The sequence below is a fragment of the Lutzomyia longipalpis genome, chromosome 2 (assembly GCF_024334085.1).
Source record: "Lutzomyia longipalpis isolate SR_M1_2022 chromosome 2, ASM2433408v1".
Lineage (NCBI taxonomy): Eukaryota > Metazoa > Arthropoda > Insecta > Diptera > Psychodidae > Lutzomyia > Lutzomyia longipalpis.
The window spans coordinates 6,068,065-6,088,028 of NC_074708.1; the positions used below are offsets into that span (position 1 = coordinate 6,068,065).

Below are 19,964 nucleotides of genomic sequence, written 5' to 3' on the forward strand. Positions count from 1 at the left end.
CCAAATTTATTCAAACAGAAAATATTGCAAAATAAAATTAAAAAGCTGACATTTTCCTTGCATTTTTCCCTTAAATTTTACTTCTTTATAGGTTTACAGGAGAAATACACAGAAGCTGTACTTGTTGAGAAGAAAAATCACAACGAAAAAGAATAGAGAAATTTTAGGTCTCTTGATAGTGGATTGAAATTTCTACGAAGACACCTGAAGTGTTGTGAAGTTGGTAAGGAGATAAAAAAAAATCTTTACACAAAAATAATACGTAATAACAAAACTGCTTTTATCCAAATTGGCTGCTTCTGCAAATTGAATTGGTAAATATTTAACTAAATGCTTTAATAAGAGAATACCATATAAAGTTAAATGTAATTGGCATTAATAAGACATTTCCACTATAAATAACTTTATTTTCATAAATCTGGCATTAGTTCGTAAGCACATAGGGAGCTTTAGGGGTTCGTTGTTTGTGCTATTGAAGTCTTTTGTTGAAAAAGTTGAAAACAAACGAAATTTTTCTTAGAATAATTGCTCTAATGGGACATTGTCGAGATCATGGAAAGTATTCGTTTTTGGCGTAAGATGTGGGTGTTGTGGCTGCATTGACGCACGAAGATTCATGTACTATGCCGTCACTCTAAAATTAGTCAAAATACTGTAGATGGTCATGTTGAAGGAATTTGTCATCTATATATTGTTATTTTGCACACACCCCATTCGTATTGAGGAGCATCACTCTGAAGTATTTTACCAAAATTTCACAGCAAATGGAAATTCATCAGAGAAATTTATATACATAGCAACTTTATTAAGGAATAATGTGTTTTGTCTCTGACGAATTGATGAATGAGACATAAGAACCTCCCGATGGCAATTACTATGCAACGACCTCTAATTTAATAAAGTCTCAAGTCATCGTGAACTGGTTAATTTCGCGGAATTTTCTGTTGAATTCTCAGTAATTTCTCCATGTGTCTCACATTAACAAAATGCTCGTGGTATTCAGATCGTATACCCTAGAGGCCCTGTCATGGTGTCTCAAAAAACCTGCGGTGACTCTTTATTGATTCCACGACAAGGTATACGTGGCGACGAGCACATATTACATACATTATGTATACGACGCTCTGCGTTTCAGTAATTCAGTCGCATCTGGGATGCTTTCATGAATTTCAACACTTTGAGAAATATTGCAGAGATCTTTGTTGGTCCCTCGCGTGCTCCTCTACAATATAGTGGAGTGAAGAAGAAAGGCCGGAACTCTGGTATAAATTCTTTGTCTCTTGCATCACTCTGGCAAGGTTAAACTTTCACCTTTCCCCGTGGCAATCTCATGCAAATATATAATTTATTTAAAAATCATAATGAATGGGAGGACAAAGACAGATTAATTAAACCCAATTAAATTTTATTTTAAATAATTTTAATGAGAAATCATGAAATCTGGCTAGGCGGGGATTATTTTTTTTATTTAATAAGGATACAATTATTTCAATTAAATTATTAAATTATTTGTTTCAATAAATATTATTGTGGGTACCTCTCTAATAAATATGCATTTCAAATCTCTATTATTTTTCTAAACACATATAATGTGTTCATTAGTTAATTTGCATTTTCCATGATTCACGATCTCGTAATACTAGAAGCTATTTTGGAAAAACCCCTTTATTTGCCAAAGTATTTTATTATATTTGTTGTAGGTACTGGCAATTAATAAAAATGCAGTGAATATGCATAAATCTCCTTGTATCAATTTATAGTTTTTCATTAATTTTTGTGGGAAAAAAAATATTTTTAGAAGATGATAACACTGGGAATTTTTTAAAGAGAAAAATTTACTTTGAAAAGAAAATTTTGAGGGAGCTTTGAAAGAACTTAAAATGCTTTTATTTAGAGGTCAGAAAATTCTAAGAACTTTGTCAATGTGTTTTGCTTCTTCTACTTCTTGCTAAAACCTTTGGTTCTTGATATCTTTTGATCAATCATCATGATCATCATGCAAGATCATGAGATGATTGTACGAAAGTAATGTAGAAAGTGATGAAACTTTTTCATTAGAATAAGAGATTTTTTTCTGATAAATCTCAATTGGAATTTATGATCTTTGAGGGTACATATAATATTATGATTTCAACACAAATTCCGCGTAAAGTCCAACAGGAAGTCCACCACAGGTATTTTTCTTTTTCAATTCAAATTACATATTCCTTAAACGATATGCCAACATCTTTAACCATTCTTGTGTATAGAAAAATGGATGGAATATCCGAAAAAGTGACGTACTTAGAAAAAATTTAGGGGAATTTGCAATATTAAACAATTAAACAATACCCTTGTCCATGTGCTAAGTAATTGCAAGTCATTTCTCATAGAGATCCTATTGGAACAGAATCGACATTTACCCTAACCACAATTGTACGTGAATAAATTTTATCAGTTTGAACATTTTGGAAGGTTCTCCGTGTTATGCTTCACGTTGGGGTTTTTTTTGCACGACGATCTACGTCAATCGGTCGCTTCCTTTAACTCATCTCACCCATCATCATTATTCTATTCACGGGTGTGTTGTGTATGTATGTATATAAATTTTCTTGAGGAGGTGGGACACGCAGTATATTCCCAATGTTGAGGAAGAAGGAGGAAGAGTGTCAACTATTTACACAAAAATTATATCCGATTGCGCACGAGTGCGGCGACAAGAATATATCAAAGAACATATAACAATTTTGTCACCTTCCTCTCGGGATCACCAATCATAAAATCACCACAGATTGTCTCATGCCTCTACCAACGTCACTTCCCCACAGGTTCTCTCTCACTTTTATCTGCGAGAGATGTGCGACTTTAATGACTTTAGCTAATTACTTCATGAAGTTATTCTTAGGTCGCTTTCGATCATTCCTATCAATATTTGAAATAGAACCGCGATGACACATTTTCGCGGTTGCAGCAAATAAATGTGGCACTGTACTCGTGGACTTTATCTTTTGTAGACTTTGAACTCCCTCATGGCCTTTCGCGAAACACACCCACTTCTATATGGATTCCGGGTAAGATATAATAGCCCATCTGTAGGTATTACTTGACGAATTTATTTTTAATAATTTTATTAATTACTAAAGCAAAAATTCTATGATTAAAAGCTTGATAATAAAAATCAATTTTTCTTCAAATTAGATTGATTTTTTAAAATTTTATTTCCTCATTTAAATTAAAGAATTCCAATATTTTTAGAAGATTATTAATTTCTCAAAGTCAATATTTTTATATTAGACCGTAATCATTGACAGAAGATGTCTTTATAGCCCCAGAAAATTATCAGACTGAACAAGGATATCTCTAAGAATTTTCAGGATCAGGAAGGGCAAAATACGAAAAATTACAAAGCTCAAAATTTTTTAATAAAAAATATTTTTTGTAATTTTCCATTCACAATTATCCTGATTTTCAGAGTCCTTAAGGATGTTCTTTCATCGTCGAAAAATGTTCGAGAAATAATCAGAGGCTATCGAGACATATTTCAACACTAATTCCGACCGATTAAAATAAACTAGAAACATCCCAACAGTCTTCAAAGGGTCTTCCGGAAGATTTTCATAAAATTAAAATTCATCAGTTATAAATATTTTAAAAAGCACCATTAACGATTCATCATGAAAAGTGGAATAATTTTCCTTGGAAAACCCCGGAAAATATTTTATAACTCGTCACAGATGATACTATCAGTTCTTTTATTATATTTTAGAATTTTGTGATAACAAAAATCATTGATTCAGCACTTTCCTGGAAAAGTAACTATGGGCTTTCATAATTAAGTATAGCGTAGAAATCAGTTTCCTGCAGGTATTTGACTGAAAATTCAATGAAAAATTAGTGTCCTATGTGCTGTTAAATACGCTAAAAATCATTTTATAGAACCGCAAAGTCTACCATGGATGGCATGCAATTTCCTTTAACTCATCCGTTGTGCATTTTAGCACATAAGAACGTGCAAAAGAAGTGCATGAATAGGTTGGGGCACATTGAGTAATTGGGAACTTTGACTTTGATCGTGGGTGCGCGGTATGTTCTACCCGCGATCCCGATGTAAAGGGAGTTTTCCAATTTTTTTCGTAGCTCGTGCCGGGTGTGATATAGTGTGTGAGAAAGCTCATTCGCATGCAGTCACTCACAAATCGCTAAGCATTCGTTTTTCTAGGTCAAGGCGCGTGACAATGAAATTGAGCGAAACAGCTGGTCGATTGACTGTGACTCGGTGTTGAGAGCCCCACATGGTTGTGGATTTATGTCGCTGTATTGTGTTTGAATAAGCTCGCAACTATGATGATTGTGAATGACGAAAGCACATAGCGTCTATATGTGAGCGCGATTGAATGAGTAAGCAATGAACTCCAAATGTATTCCATCATGATTACCATATTATATAAACACCCGTGATAAATTCACTTTTTCCCACACATTTTTCACAGCGCGCGCTCGTAAAAGCACAATGACTTGACTTACAATTGTTTTGCCCATCTATTTCACCCTTTTGTTGGTTTTTTTTGGGAAACCCCCGTGCGGGATTTTATGCTGTCCCGAAAATGTTACAACATTATAGATTTGCCCAAGATTCAATTACGCCTCATATTTCCCTGGCATGGATTGATCCAGGAAATACAGAGATCCCAACACGCCCCCACCTCCCTCTGTGAGGCAGAAAAACTTCCCCAAAAAGATGTACAGTACAGTACAACAAGCATATATTGCGAGTTGAGGTCTTCCAGGAATTGCACCATGAGTAAGCTCCCATCCGCATTATTATGTATGGAAGTGATGGCAAAAATTTTGCGCCAATTCTAACGAGGTTTTTTTCCTCTTAAACCCCTCTATTGTCTGCCTCCTGCATGAGATGAGTTTAGCAAACACCCGCCCAGTTTGCGTGTTTGAACTCACCAAATCGAATTAAGTTTTTCTTCATACATTCAACATATGACGTCACACGGTCACGGTGAATTGATAAAATGTTGTATCGTTTCGCTTTTGTTCTCTTTGGGATATCCGCGCCAAAAACTCTGATTCATACACACAAGTCTTTTTGGCGCGAAGGCACATCTAGCGCCACATAGTCGACTCTAGCGGGAATTTTTGACTCCCACAATCTAATACAAACGCGCTAACGTCACACCCCGAAGGGGAATTTAAGTTCAAAAAGCTCTGGCTGTTGTGGCTTTCGTAATTGGTGACGTCATGGATTTCCCGCCAAATAGTAGCTGGCAATATATTCGTGTGAAAAAGCACCTTCGACCCCTTTTCCACTTTGAGACAGTGTGAGGTAAAATTATAATGAAGAAGAGGAGAGAGTCCCCTTTGACCTCAATTTATTGGCAATTGAGGTACGAGATATAATCCACATATCATGATAGAATTTAGCACTTGACTTTTCCTGGGAACAATTTTACGTGGATACAGAGAAAATTTATTCCAAGGAAGTTGTATTATTGCATTATACAGCACTATTCTCGTTTTTATCAATTACCCATCTAATCGCAAATTTCAGAGAAATCCCTCGCGTAAATGGCTAAAAGAATCTGCATTTGATAGCTTAAATGATTTGTACGACGCCACACTAATAAATTACATAGAAGTCTCGCACTTCGATAAATGATTCAAATTGTCTTTTTAATTGTGAAAATACAAAAAAAGCGAAAATTAGAAGAAAATTAAGAAAATTTCTAGGCAATAGATAATTTGTTTTGTAAAGAAGAATAAAAAATAAAAAATACAAAAGATTTTTAAACGTGAAAAAATGTTAATTGACCTAATTGATCATGCGTATGAAATTGCTGCGTACTTAATGTAAAATATTCAGTGAATTTTCATTTTTCTACTGTCAGTAAATACACTGATTGAGATTCTTAATTTTTTATTAATTCTTTTCTCTATACAATAATTTAAGAAAAATTATCTATTTGAACGAATCTGATTAAAAAATTAGGTAAGATTTACTTAATTCAGTCTAAACTAACAAATTATCTGTCTATTAGCTATGTATGTTACTTTTCTTGTCCTTCAAACTTCCAAAAAATAAATTAAAAGGAATTTAATTTAAAAGAAATATAGCTTAATATTTCTCAAAATGAAATCTTTAATTGAGTACATAACAAGGAGTATAAGGAAGCTTTTCAATTAGATAAAAATAAATAAAATAAAAAAAACTTTCAGTTTTCCTCATAACCTTGAACTGTGTGGAAAGGTCAATCATCTACAGCAACTATAACCATAATTAAACAACCGGCATTATAATGCAAAGCACACATATTGATTATTGATTGTTTATTTATAGAATCATCTTGAGATTTAAAATAACATTTACCTACCCAACAACTAGGAATTGCCTATTTTTCGGATACATTTTAGCTTTCGCACGATCATTGGGGGGAAGCTTCCGGCTGGGTTTTTTTTACGTGCAATCCATATCCCATGTTATTTGTTTTATAAGAATAGGTATAGGTAATTTTTTTCAGCGTCAGAGCTGGAAGTTTCTCCCACTCAGCACGCAATTCATTTCACACTCATACAACATTTCTCAGGTAAGTTTTTTCTCTTGCAAAAATGCGTAACAATTTCTGGTCAAAAACTCCGCAATGAAAAGGTATGCAAGTAGTGTTCACAATATTATGCTGTGAGATGTTGCCTACATAGAAACATAAAAAAATGTTCCAAGGTTGCAATAATGTGGCATCAATTGCTACCACGATATTGATTAGACCATTAATTCAAGGAAATAAAGTTGTGTTCTTCTTACCCACTAAAATAAATTAAATGGCCTGGGTGGGGAGGTGTTATTTTTGGATATATTTGTAAAGGAATTATGTATATATACAGAAGAGGCGTATAACAAAAAAAATGTTAACCTACCTTATATGGATGGAGTTCCAACCGCTGTGAAGAGTTTTTTGTTGTAGAGAAACTCAAATATTGAAAGATTAGCGCACGCAGTGCAATTTCCAGTTGACACTATTTGATAAGTCCACAAGCAATAATTGCGGAAAATCTGTCACAGATAAGATAGTAAAGTTCACGGAAGGATGAGACAATATGAATGCACAAAAAACGACCAAGAATGTAAAATGCACGAGGAAGAAACGCGAAAGCAGCCAAAGCTTCGTACTGTCGGCTGCCCACTGCTAAATTCCGTGAATTGAGTCTGATTGTGTGCTTCTGCTGTTTGCTTGTAAGTTGAGCTCAATATTCAAATGTGTGAGAGCCAACAACGTAGCTCAACACCTTCCAATACACTTGATGGAGTATTGCTGGCGGTGTTTGTTAACAACATGCTGCTTTTCTCACTTCATTCCTTACAAAACGCACTAAAAGCAAAGGGGCTAATCAATGTTCAATTACAACAACCTAATTCACAGGTATAATTAGAATTTATTCAGAAGAATTGCAACAATGACTAGAAAATTTTTTAATTTGTTTATTTTGTTTAATAAAACTAAATTATGCGAACTTTCAAATCGCTAAAGAGCTTTTTAAATATTTCGCTAAAAATCTTGATATTTTCTTTTCATTTTCTTTAATGATGGCTTTTAAAAAGAAATATTATTGCTTTTAAAAATCTGCAAAGCTTTTATTTCTAATCAATTGAGCTTTTAGATAATGTACATACATATGTTTTATGCAAAAAGCTCAAAGGTTTTTTTTCTTCCAAAAACCACAAATTAAATTTTGTTTGATAATTTTTCCAAAACAATAAATAGAAAATGAAATAAATACGAAAGTTTAAAAAAAAAATTAACATGCAAAGTTATCTTTCTTCCCTACTGATGAGCCTCTTATTTGTTATTCATTTAAAATATATACTTACTAAATAATAAAATATCGCCTCTATACTTTGAACTTATTAACACGTGTTTGAAAGGCTTGAATAGTTTTAAAAAATATATACCTACCTATATATTGTGAACATTGTTGCCACTGAAAGACAAATAAATACACTGAACTGGCTGTCACCGATATAGCTTTTAATTTAATTTAAAAAGTTCAATGACAAAGTCAAGGGAAAAATAATTAATTGATTTACTAAATTTTCAATTCAAAAAATTCCTTTAACGCCCATTATTTGGTATTTTTCAAATTTCATTTTTTATTAAAATCTTCAATTAAAATGTTTTCCTTAAAGAATCCATTTACTCCACTCTTGAAAATCACTGTTGCATATCTTTTAAGCATGTTGCGGTGGGAGATCAAACTGAAAAGTGCATGTACAAGTGGATGGATTGTAGGTCGGAAATTCCAGAATTAACAGCTCCAAAGGCCATTTATGGTGTTATTTTGCCACTGTGAATGTCCATTCGGTGATCTATAGCCAATTTTCATCGCAACAGCATTTTGACATTATACTCCTCAATGCAAAATCTGCGGTTACAAGACGTGATGTGAGAACGAATTCAGTTTGGTGCGCCGTGTAGCCCGCGGGGATATGTCTCAATACGGCACGACCCATTTTACCACTTCACCGGAAATACTATGAATTTTCTCCAATGTGAACAGTATTCTGCGATGGTGCGACTTTATCGTGTAATTTTGATATAATTTTGCAAAAAAAAAACCTTTTGAGACCATCACCAAGATCTGAGGGGGCATTTTATGCTATAGTGTTGCACATTATTGTGATCTTCTAAATTATCAGTGTACCACTGTCACCATTGTGTCAAAAAGCGGAAGTTTTACAATGATTTACGACCGTATCATTTACCTTAAAATGCAAAAAATTCAGCTGATTTGCTCTTATATTTTCCGCCATGCGTGGCATCTTCAGACGCACGAACATCAATTAAACAGCCTTTTTTAATTATTCCTTTTAATTAACTCACCTCAACTGCAATTATGTGAAATTTTTCAGCATCATAGTATCAGTTCAGTTGCTTCTATCACGTTGAATTAATGCTCAAATGAAGTTTATATTGTAGCCCTCATTTGAAGAGATTTGAAAACCTTTCTTACAATTCATTGATGATTTCATTCCCAAAAGAAACTCTAAAAAATCTTTTGGGTATTGTTCAGTTAACCCTTTAACGTCAACTGAGTCATGCTCTAGCTCAAATCTTTTACGCAAAACTCTTAAGATGAATTCTTAAAGCCAAAATATTGTGGTTCAAGAAGTTGGAAAACAGGATAATTTAGAAGATCCCAATTGTAAATTTTGGAATCCTAGAAGAGTTAATTGTAATTATGTATTTAGTTATAAAATTAAAGGAATTTCGTTTTAGTTTAGGCTGAAAAAAATTCTTTTTCTGTAAATCCACAGATTTTTTCTAAATTCTTTTATCTCTTCAAACGAATTTAATTCTTTCTTACCCTTTATAGTCTCCTCGTACTAATTTAATTCAACTCAGAACTCAGCAATTGAGTGATAAAGTTAGAGAAAATGTAAATATTCGAAAAACGATTTACATTTTAAAATTTTCTGTTGAAAAATTCAAAATTTAAGCATCACCCTGTAAGTTGTTTCATTGCTTGGTGAAAGAAATATTTTCCCACGAAATAATTTCACGCAACTGAGAGAGCTAAACCTTTGCACTTACAGGGTGTAGAGGTGAAACATCCGTACACTGGCAACAGAAAAGATACATAAAACATACAGTGACTTACAAAATATTAGATCCACCAGAAGTATTTCCTTGTAAAATAAAACAAAATTATTTTCATTCAGATAACATTTGTATTATTTCCCTCTTTATAAAATAGAGATATATTTTGTTAAAATTCATAATACACATATCTCGTATCTATCGTTTGACTAAATATCTCTTTTTTATCTTTTCAATTCACCAAATTACTATTTTTTGTCAACAATTGAAGAGGATTTTCATCATTATTGTTTAATTTTTTTTTAGTACATTCAAAGACAAAGTTCTTTTCTTTTTAGATTTGAAGAATTCTGAAAAATTTCTTCGATAAAATCTATTTGATGCTGTGTGGTCTTATTTAAACAGTTTAGCTCATTTTTTGTAGGTATTTTTCTTGTAAATAAAATATATTATATCAGTGTTGTATTGGAGGTTGTGGTTTCATGGTTGTTTTTGTGAATTATGTATAAAAAAAGAAAGTATTTAACATAAAAAAATGAAAGAAGGATTTTGCTTAATTTTTTTGATATGTAAAAATTTTGGTTTGTTTAATTAGAATAATATTATGTAAGTTTATGACACAAAGTAATGCATACATAATCACAGAAAAATGTCCTTTTGATTAAAATTATTTCGTTTAATCGCAAATTGATGAAAATAGGCCACCAATGTACCGTTATGATTATATTTAAGCAATAAAATACAAAGTCAAAATGAATATAAAATGTTTCTTACGCATTTTACAATTTATCTTCTCAGTTAAATTTTCTTTTTGGCAAATATGTATGTACGTGTCATCGAGAACATCCTAATTGTAATTACACCTACATTATTCTATATATTTTTCATTTTCAAGTTAAAGCTACATTTCTTTTGATCGGGGCTGCTAAATCCAAAATATGTGTACACAATTTATCATTGAGTTTTTTTGGAGAATATCCAAGTTTCTTTACTTAATTGTTTTATTCATATTCTTCACATTAATATTTTCATATAAAATATTTCATGATATTTTTTTTCATAAACTTATAAATATATAAGTATTTTATTTAGATATAGATTATGTAGTTTTTTTTTCAAAATCAATAAATAAATATATGGGGGTATTTCTTAAGGGGAAAAATGTTCATTTCTTCTGCTGTGAGTTTTTTAGGGAACTATTTTATCAATTTTTTATATTTACTAGTAGACCTTTAGATTTTTAGTTATACCCCACGGAAACATTTCACACCGTTAACCATTCTAATTTTCATTGTCCTACAATATTATTCCAACAATACAATTTTTCCTCAACACAAGGATTTTATCAAAATATTGTCTCGTAGCGCGCACATCTTTCTTAACAATTTAGGTATATAGATCCCAAAAGCAAGTTGGCTGAGGATATGCTTTTTTAAACCTTATTCCATTTACCTGAACATTTTCCTTTATTCATTTTTCCCAATTTTAAAAGCTTTTTCATATTTTAGAGTTTTTCTTTGTAGATTTGAAAAAGTTGGTAGAAATTAAAATAATATGAAAAAACAATAGAGTATTGAATAGTTAAATAACATTTTCATACAAAAACTAAAATGCAAAAAATCTCTTTAATGAAGTAGAAATAATTAATGGTTCTCTGCAATACTATACCAACTTAGTGTAGTGCATTAAAAAAGCTCTTTAAGAGCCCCTTTAACAGCTTTTATTTAATAAATTTGCAATAAAAGTCCGCTTTAGTTAGTAAGTGCTCAAAGTCTTTGCTATAAAATTTTCTCTTTAATTTTTAAACATTTAAAACAAATTAAATATATTTTTATATAGACACATAAACAACATAATATTGTATTTTATTTAAATTTCTAAACGTTATAAAAGAACAAAAAAGACATTTTTTTTACGTAACTACATACAAAAAAGCTATGTAAGGATGAATATTTTCGTCGTGGAATGTTAATAAATAAATTTTATTATTATTTATTTTGTTAAATTTCAAAATTTAAAGTAAGTATAGTATTGCATGAATTCATCGTACATTATGATGTTTTAGTTTTGACGGAACTTTCCAGGGCAACAATATAATCAATTTCTATTTTATGTGATAGCATTAAGCCAATTTGCTTATGTATCATGAACATTATTGGAGAGCAATTTATCTAATCATGATTTATGCAAGTTAAAGTTGCATTCCCCTGTGTTTACAAATAATCATCTTTCAGTGGATCTTCTTTAAGTTTAATGCATAATATTTGTTCCATAAACGTTTTTTCTATAATTTCTTACTTTGTTTTAACATTTAAACACATTTTATATTCATTTTTTAACAAGTTTAATATTTTTTTTTCAATTGATTTTGTCCTAAAAGAATTTTATGTATATATAACTATGAATTTGAAATGTTACTTTCCTTGTATCGCATTCGTAATTCTATAATGTGATTTTAATGTCAATTTCTTACAATTTATCCCCTATAATTTACAAAATATCATAAAACACATTAATATCTCAACATTCATTTTCTACACATACACACTTTAATCACGATCATAGTTTTTTTTACTGAACATTATCAATTTTTTTTCTTCAAAGTTTATTAATCTATTTGTGTCTCATAGGAGAGCATCATAAGTATTTTTTTATTATGTATCAAGTACAGTAATTATCCATGAATCTGAGAAATAAATATAGATAAAATACCCTGTAATTATGGGAACTGAGCTATATTAGTTTAGTATACCTACTATTTTTTATTTAATTTACAATTCGACACCAAATTCTATTAAATTGAAATCTGTGATTGAAAAAAAAAATCTCGTGCTAATTTGAGATAATATTTGTAACAATGTAAGATAGCTTTTGTACGGAAATTTTCCTTTTATGTGAATTTTAACTATCTAGCACTTCTTTCTAATGAAATGGTCCTCAAACTAATTTCAACGATGAGAATTGTTTTGCAGAAAATTCACGAATAAAAATAAATATCTTATGTACGGTATTTCCAAAGGATATTATTCATTTTTTAGTCTGCATTAAAAATCATAATTTTTTGCTTAAAGAACTCGGGCATATTGTATTGTTATCAATTGTTCTTACCCACCTTTAACATTGAGCATAAAAAACTATGTATGTGTATACATGGTATATAAACTGTAGGTAAACCTAATATTTAAATTTTATTTAACAGTTTCATGGATATGCCGTATTTTTTCTTTAATTAATTTGTATCGTATGTTTGCATTTTAAATTCAAAATTTCACCAAATTTGTCACATTTTGCCTCCACGGAGGATTCTTTGGCGCCACTTTTTTTTTTAATTTCATTTAAATTTTCGCAAAGTTTTCGATTAGAAGCGTCATAAAAGTTTTCTTTTGCCTGGGCCTAACAAATTTTAATTGTAAATTCCAGCACTAACTGAGGAACAACGTGAAACATCTCGCTTTTCCACTGTATACCACGCCCTGACCCGCACGAGGGACGGAGAATCCGGCGGTTGCAAACGCTGGGGGGCTAGTAGTTGATCCATTGGGGTCTGTGCACGTCGCGTTAGATTTGGTCGCGGTTGTTGGCTCTGATATGAGACACTATGGCGTCGCGGTGGTGGTTCTTGGAAGTGGACAGAATTGCAAGTGCTGGATAGTGCAGGCGATTTTCGCACCGTACTACTGAGGCATGATGCAGATACCGAGGCCGCAGCTCCATCGCCTGCAGATGGGCTGGCTTCGGGTCAGAAGGAAGTATCAAAAACGGCCATTGATCGTGAAATGGCTTCATCATTCTGACAACAATCCAAAAATTCATCCAACGTGATCACTCCATCACTATTTGTGTCCATTTTCTGCAAAGAATAATAATTTTAAAAAAAATATTAACAATTCTGTTCTTGTCACTTCAATTGCTGCTCATGATGTTTGGACGGGACGTTGCATAAAAATTACATACGTCATAGCTTTTGATGTTCGAATTTACATAAAAATTTAATTTTCTCTCCAACCACAATGTATTAATGTGAAAATTGCCAGAATATTTTTTTGGAAAGCTTTTTTGTTTAGCTTTTTTACTAACCCTTTGATGAAGCAAAATGTAAGCAAAGGGTTAGTTAATAATATTGCACGAAATCGTAAAGCATTTCATCAGGAATCCTGGGAATTTGAAGTGGTGCAAAAGCAATTTGCAAATCACCATGTTATGCATAATGTGTTACTTTCAACGGTTTCACATATAAAGGTACAAAAAGCACATAGGTATGTATATGTATGAAAAAGCTATGTAAACAAGTGTGGTTCACTTTTGTAAATATATTTGGTGGATAAGGAAAATGTGCTGTAGAATTTCATGCCCTATGGTAATAGTGGAGTGCATGGTGAAAAAAAGGTAGTATACACGGATACTCGAGAGAATTACGTCAGCAAACCTTTCATTTTACATCATCAGCCACCAGCGAAAATTCCTCTCTATAACACTTTTCTTTTACTTAATGCTCAAAGAATTCTCCACGTTTCGAATAATAATTTCTCGACTTTTTATGAGATCTCTGATATCTGTATCTTCCCATCTACATTTTGATATAACAATTCACTTACATAGTTTTTTTTTGTTAATTCAAGAAACTAAAGAGATGAATAAAAAAACATTCTGCAACTACGGAATAGTTTCTTCCTTTTAACTCTTATTTTTTTTTTATTCTGCAAAATTAATAAATAAATTCCATGTTTACAAAAATCCTGAGAAGAAATTCATTCAGAATAAGCTCTTGTGTTGAAAGCTCGCGCGAATCCCTTGAATCCTTTATATGCTGGAAAAGCTCGCTATTGAAAGGCTTGTTTTTGCTATCTACTCTTGCATCTCGTGGCTCAATTCATCCAGATAAAAATACATTTTAGTTTATTTATTCACCAAAATCTCTTTCCTGATGCACATTTGCGATAAAATGGATTTGCGCTCTTTTTCACAATTAAATGATGAAATTTTTCATGCAAAAATAATTTTTTTATTGAAATAAATTTTGTGTTATTTAATGGCTTTAACTATTTCCCACACGAGAACAAATACTTTTTTTAGTCATTGCTGTGCATGTTATATATAATCCATTTAAAGTATTTAGCGATTGGATTTATGAGGGATGAGATGATCCTTGTACACTGGTACGTTATACAGAAATTAGGGAATTTTTTAAGGGCGACTTATTGCAAAATTTTCAAATGTAAAATCTGGAATTATTTATAAAATACATTCATCACTCATACACATTCAGAGAAAAGCAATTTTCCTTACAAATCACTAACAAAAGAAAATCTTAAGATTTTCCAAACCAGTTGAATGTGAAAATGGAAATTGTAAATCGATCCTCAATAAACCTTTCCCGGAACCACACAAAGTCAATCTTTCTGCCACAATATGTGCATTATGCATGGAAAAGTTGTCAATGATAAATTGCTGGATGGACCAAAAACGAGAACGAAGGGAGTTCCGGGAGTTGCGGAGGGGGATGAAGGGGTTGCCCAGTGAAAATTCCGATTTACGATACAGAATAGAAAATATATGTGGTCCGTAGTGTTAGTACCTTAAAATTTATATGTACGTTTCAGCATTTCCGACAAACAAATCACCACCCGTTTTCTATTCGCTATGGGACTAAGCACAACTCCACTGGCCACTATTTGAGCACGTTCAGCCATTAACCAAACGACCGAACGTCCGTTTCCTGACAATGTCGATACATCAAGAATTGGTTGGAAAATCACTGAACAAATTGGGACGTTGAACAAATTTGCAGCTTTATTTGTGGCGATTTGTGGTGCAAAAGATTAAGAATTTGCTCCTTCCTTGTTTTAAGGAAGATAGAATAAAGGACATTGGGGACTCACCTGAAAAATTCGGTCTACTTTTTCTCTAATCTTCTCCTCCTCCAGTGCAGCTATTGGATCACTTGGTATATGGCCAGCAAGATCGTAAATGGCAGTTGCAATATCAGTCATTTCTTCTCTGGTTATAAATCCATCCCCATTTATGTCGTACAAAGAAAATGTCCATCGTAGCTTTTCCTCAAGAGAACCCCGTGACAGTATTGACAATCCCTGCACAAATTCCTGGAGAACAAATTTTTTCTTTACACAATAAAATTGATCCATAAGGGGAAAAAAGCTCCAAATATAAAAGAATCCTGATGAAAGAATAAATATTCAGAATAATTTATCGATGCCTGAAAAATATATGTATATAAGTATTTTCCCTCCAAAAAAAGAGATTTATTGCTTTGGTCTTTTTCCCTTTCAGTAAACATTACATGAAACCCCAATCTTCATTTCCAGATGGCACAAGTTCACAGTTGGATATATGAATCATTTTGTTTGTAAATGGTCAGTCTTATACATACATATTTTGCTATTGTGGACTCCCATTATTCTAAGCCACTTTTCTTGGATATTCGGCGATTTTTCCTATTTTCTTTAATGTTTAGAACATTTTAATCTATTTTTATGGGAATCAAGGGTTGATTTTTAGAAGCTTTACCGTTAGAAAGGAGACGAATAGGGCTTTCAGGATCTAAGACTTTCTTTTAAATGTCTCGTAAATAAATTAGGAATTTATACGACATGGGTAATTAGATAATTTTCTTGGCAAAGTATCTACCATTGATCACCCCCCGTTATTACATAAGTGAAGAAAGTTTTACATATATACCTCTTAGACAAATACATAGCACATAAATTAAGATTATCTTAGAGAAGATTTACGCCATAAAAAAACACATTGAAATTCAATGATTTACATGTTCCATCTTTATTGAAGATGGAAAAGCCAAAAGTGAAGACAAAAGTGTTGATATTATGGTAAAGGTACAAAATATACATTCATAAGCAAAATATGTATATACTGGATGGAATTTAACGAGGAAAAATTGATACAATGGGTGATGAGGGTTACCAGTTGGTGGGGAAATACACAAAATTTATCTCTTGCATTTAGAAAGGTTCCCAATTATTTCTTGTCACCCGGATGACCTAGTTTGTTCTTGGGTATCTCTCTCTTTCTTAACCAGGACAAAAAATATGATCACGTTTCCTGACCCTCCTCCCTCCTTTTTTTTCGATTTATGAAGTAAATATCTCGGTTAGGTTGCGTAATTTGACTTGATATTTTTTTTCGTCTGACTCCTCGTCACAAGTGGTCAGTTTTTCTGTCATATATGTATGTATGTATGGTGAGGGACTCTTTCTGTGAACGCCATTGGGCATCGGGGCATCTCTCTTGACGCAAATAAATAATAGATAAATGGGGTCACAGATCTTGACATGCAGCGGGAAAATGGCAAGAGATTTGACACTGGATGCCACAGTATAAAATATACTAAATAAATGGGGTTGATTTGTCGCCAGAGGGCTACTCATATTTCCTTCTTCCCTATAAATTCCTCCTTTGGCTTCTCACTTGTGTGCTATATATGTGCTCGAGTTATTTGTTAATTGAGAAGTCGTCCGTGATAAATCTCCGCCTCGAGCATTGGAGATGGGCATTTGAGGAATTATAATAAATTTATTAAAAGACAAAAATAATAATTTATTTCACAGTAAATTGCACTTTAATTAATCTCAAGAAATATCATTAATTCAATTTTATCTCTTACATTGAACTAATTTCTAAATTTCTTGGAAAATATAGGACTAAAAGTTTTTCAATTTAATGTGAAAAAATACCTCTCACCAGGGAAAATACAGACCAAAAAAGATAAGGTCAGTTTTTAGTCATTATTCTTGGTAAATTAATGTTTAGACCAAGTTGAAGGTAGTTTTAAATGAGGGCGCCAAAAAGTTCTTCTTGGAGCATATCTGGATTTAATTTATGTAAAATGCAAACCATGTAAACTCACCTCAAAACTAACTATTCCACTTCGGTCTTGGTCCAACGTATTGAAAACATAATGCGCATACTGCCCACTATTTGCTGCAATACGAAAAAAAAATCAAGAAATTAATTTTCATAAATACATATTTTAATATAAAAATTCTTAAATAAAACGCTGAAAGTTTATTTTTATTAAAAAAAAAAAAAAGAAATAGCATGAGATTGTAAAATTTAAAAGAACATTATATATGTAGCATGTTAGTGAACATCTGTGCTTTTACATGAAAACACGTTTAAATTTCAACTAGTATTTATACACGAGGACTTTTTCTTCCTTGGGATAACAGGAAGAAATGACAAACTACTACCAGACATGCTCCCATTTTTTTCTAACACTGAACAATAACATTTGTGCAAGTAAGCAACATATTTCTGAAGAGGAAATTCGATAGCTGGCACTATGTTTTCACACATAAGTATGAGCCAGCGGTGTGTAAACATCTGTGAGTGAACTTTGCACATCAATTAAGTACATGTAACGTTCATATGTATTTATACATACATATATCAATCTGTAGTACATAGATTTATCCATATTTTATTATTTCCGCATTGCTCGAAAGGAGATTTTTAAAAGGAAACGAATGTATATGTCCTATACATTCCGTTCGGTTAATTAGTTTATCAATTGACTGATACTAAAAATAAATCTTCTAAAGTTTAAAATAAAAATTTAATTCAATTTAAAAAAAATCAGATTATTCCCTTAATGAATAGTTTGCTGATTGTAGTTTTGATGAAGTCACCATGGTAAGAAGAATATGCCCCAAGAAAACAAAAAAAAATATTTCTAGCATTTTTTACCCCTTGACGGAAGTACTCCCTATTTTTTTTCTTTATTCTAGAACTGTACATATATACTATAATTTGAAACGTCGAAAAGGAAAATGAAATATGAAGCATAAACAATTTCCTCTTATCCTTTTGAGAGATATTTAAAGGGACACAGCATCTTGTTGTGAGAGTAAATGATCATCAGACAATATATTTCATTCTGTCTAAATGAGAAAAAAGTTCCCTCTTGTGCTATAAAAGTTAATGAAATACGAGTGAAGCACAAACAATTCAAAGAATTTTTTTTGACCCTATTGCGCAATCAAAAGAACGAATTCCAGGCAATTTAATTGTTCATTAATTCATTGCTGCAATTAATTTGTGCTATTTGAGGAGATCTTTTAGTTTATTTGACGTCTATTTTTATTCTTTAATTATATATTTGTGATCTATTGTATATATAGGTAGGTATTATGAGAGATAAAAAGCTAAACAACTTCACAATATGCACATATGTTTGTTTGTATACAATAGGTAAATATATTTAAATGAGCTTGAAGCTTTTCTTTAGATTAAAACATGCGCTTCACACACCACAAGAAATCCCAAATTGTCCCTTCGGCAATCTCCGTCCAATTGCCAGCCACTTTACATACTTCATACATACGCATATGTCTACATTCTATATTCTATATTTACCCTAATTAACAACACAATAAATTAACTTTGAAGATTACTCACCTCCCTGAGGGAAAAATTGTGAATAGATAACCTTGAAGGTATCTTCTCGGACCACTCCAGTTGGACATTCAGCCTAGAAAGATGAAAATTATATTAATTAAAAAAATCAAAGGAAAGAAATTAAAAATTTATTATTACCTTGAAACCACGATAAATTCGTTTAATTTCTGCTTCGGAAAAACGTGTTGCTCTGCATAGGGCACTTAGTGAATCTGGACGATATCGTGGTGGTGTTTCCAATTCTTCTAGTTCTGAATCTGGTGAATGAAAAGACAAAAAAGGGAAATTAATTAATTGGCTTTACATGCTACAGAGACATTAAAGTATCAGTGGGTCAGTATTTAATATGTAAGATATAAATACATGTTTTAAGTGAAAAGCAAACTCCTCAAATAAAAAAAAATGCCCATGGCTCGAAAAAATGGCCCCAGAAGATTAAAATGTCAGACGAGGATTTAGTCATATTTCAGCTGTTATAGAAAAGTTAATGCTAAAGTTCACTCCAAATGTTCAACAGAAGGTCGTAGATAATGAAAAATAAATGTTGGTAACTAAAAAAGCCCTCCGCAATTAATTTGGACAAAATTGAATTTGTATACCAGCATGAAAGAAAGAGATGAAGAGAAAAAAAAAACGATGAAGGGATGAAGCTCAAAGGGAAACGTGAAACTCTGGAGATATATAAATTGATTACATCCCTCACATCACGCATTCTGAATATTCATATAATACGTGTTTTTGTTATGAAGATGGAAATTCTGTTACTGCAAGCTTTCAATATATTTCCATCGCCCAAAAAGCTCTCTCTCTCCTGCACGCTCCCTATTTTTCCACAATAAATTTCCACAAGTGAATCACAAATTCGCCCATTTGGCAAATATGCACCAGAAAATTCAAACAAAATGAATGCACATGCAAATGGAAAAAGCAACTTTGGCAACTTTCACTAACTAT

The 19,964-nt window shown here is 32.0% G+C and overlaps 1 protein-coding gene across 2 annotated transcripts in view; it reads right to left on the reverse strand.

Annotated features, from left to right (window-relative positions):
* Positions 1–10,286: 10,286 nt before the first annotated feature.
* LOC129788834 (Kv channel-interacting protein 1-like) overlaps positions 10,287–19,964 on the reverse strand; it is a 50,182-nt gene continuing 40,504 nt past the window's right edge. For both annotated transcript variants that reach the window (XM_055825219.1, XM_055825218.1), the window contains 5 exons: positions 19,149–19,267; positions 19,011–19,083; positions 17,461–17,534; positions 15,458–15,679; positions 10,287–13,428 (listed from right to left, as the gene is read on the reverse strand). In XM_055825219.1, the coding sequence (XP_055681194.1) occupies positions 13,318–13,428; positions 15,458–15,679; positions 17,461–17,534; positions 19,011–19,083; positions 19,149–19,267 (599 nt within the window). In that variant the 3' untranslated portion in view covers positions 10,287–13,317. The remainder of the gene's footprint in view (positions 13,429–15,457; positions 15,680–17,460; positions 17,535–19,010; positions 19,084–19,148; positions 19,268–19,964) is intronic.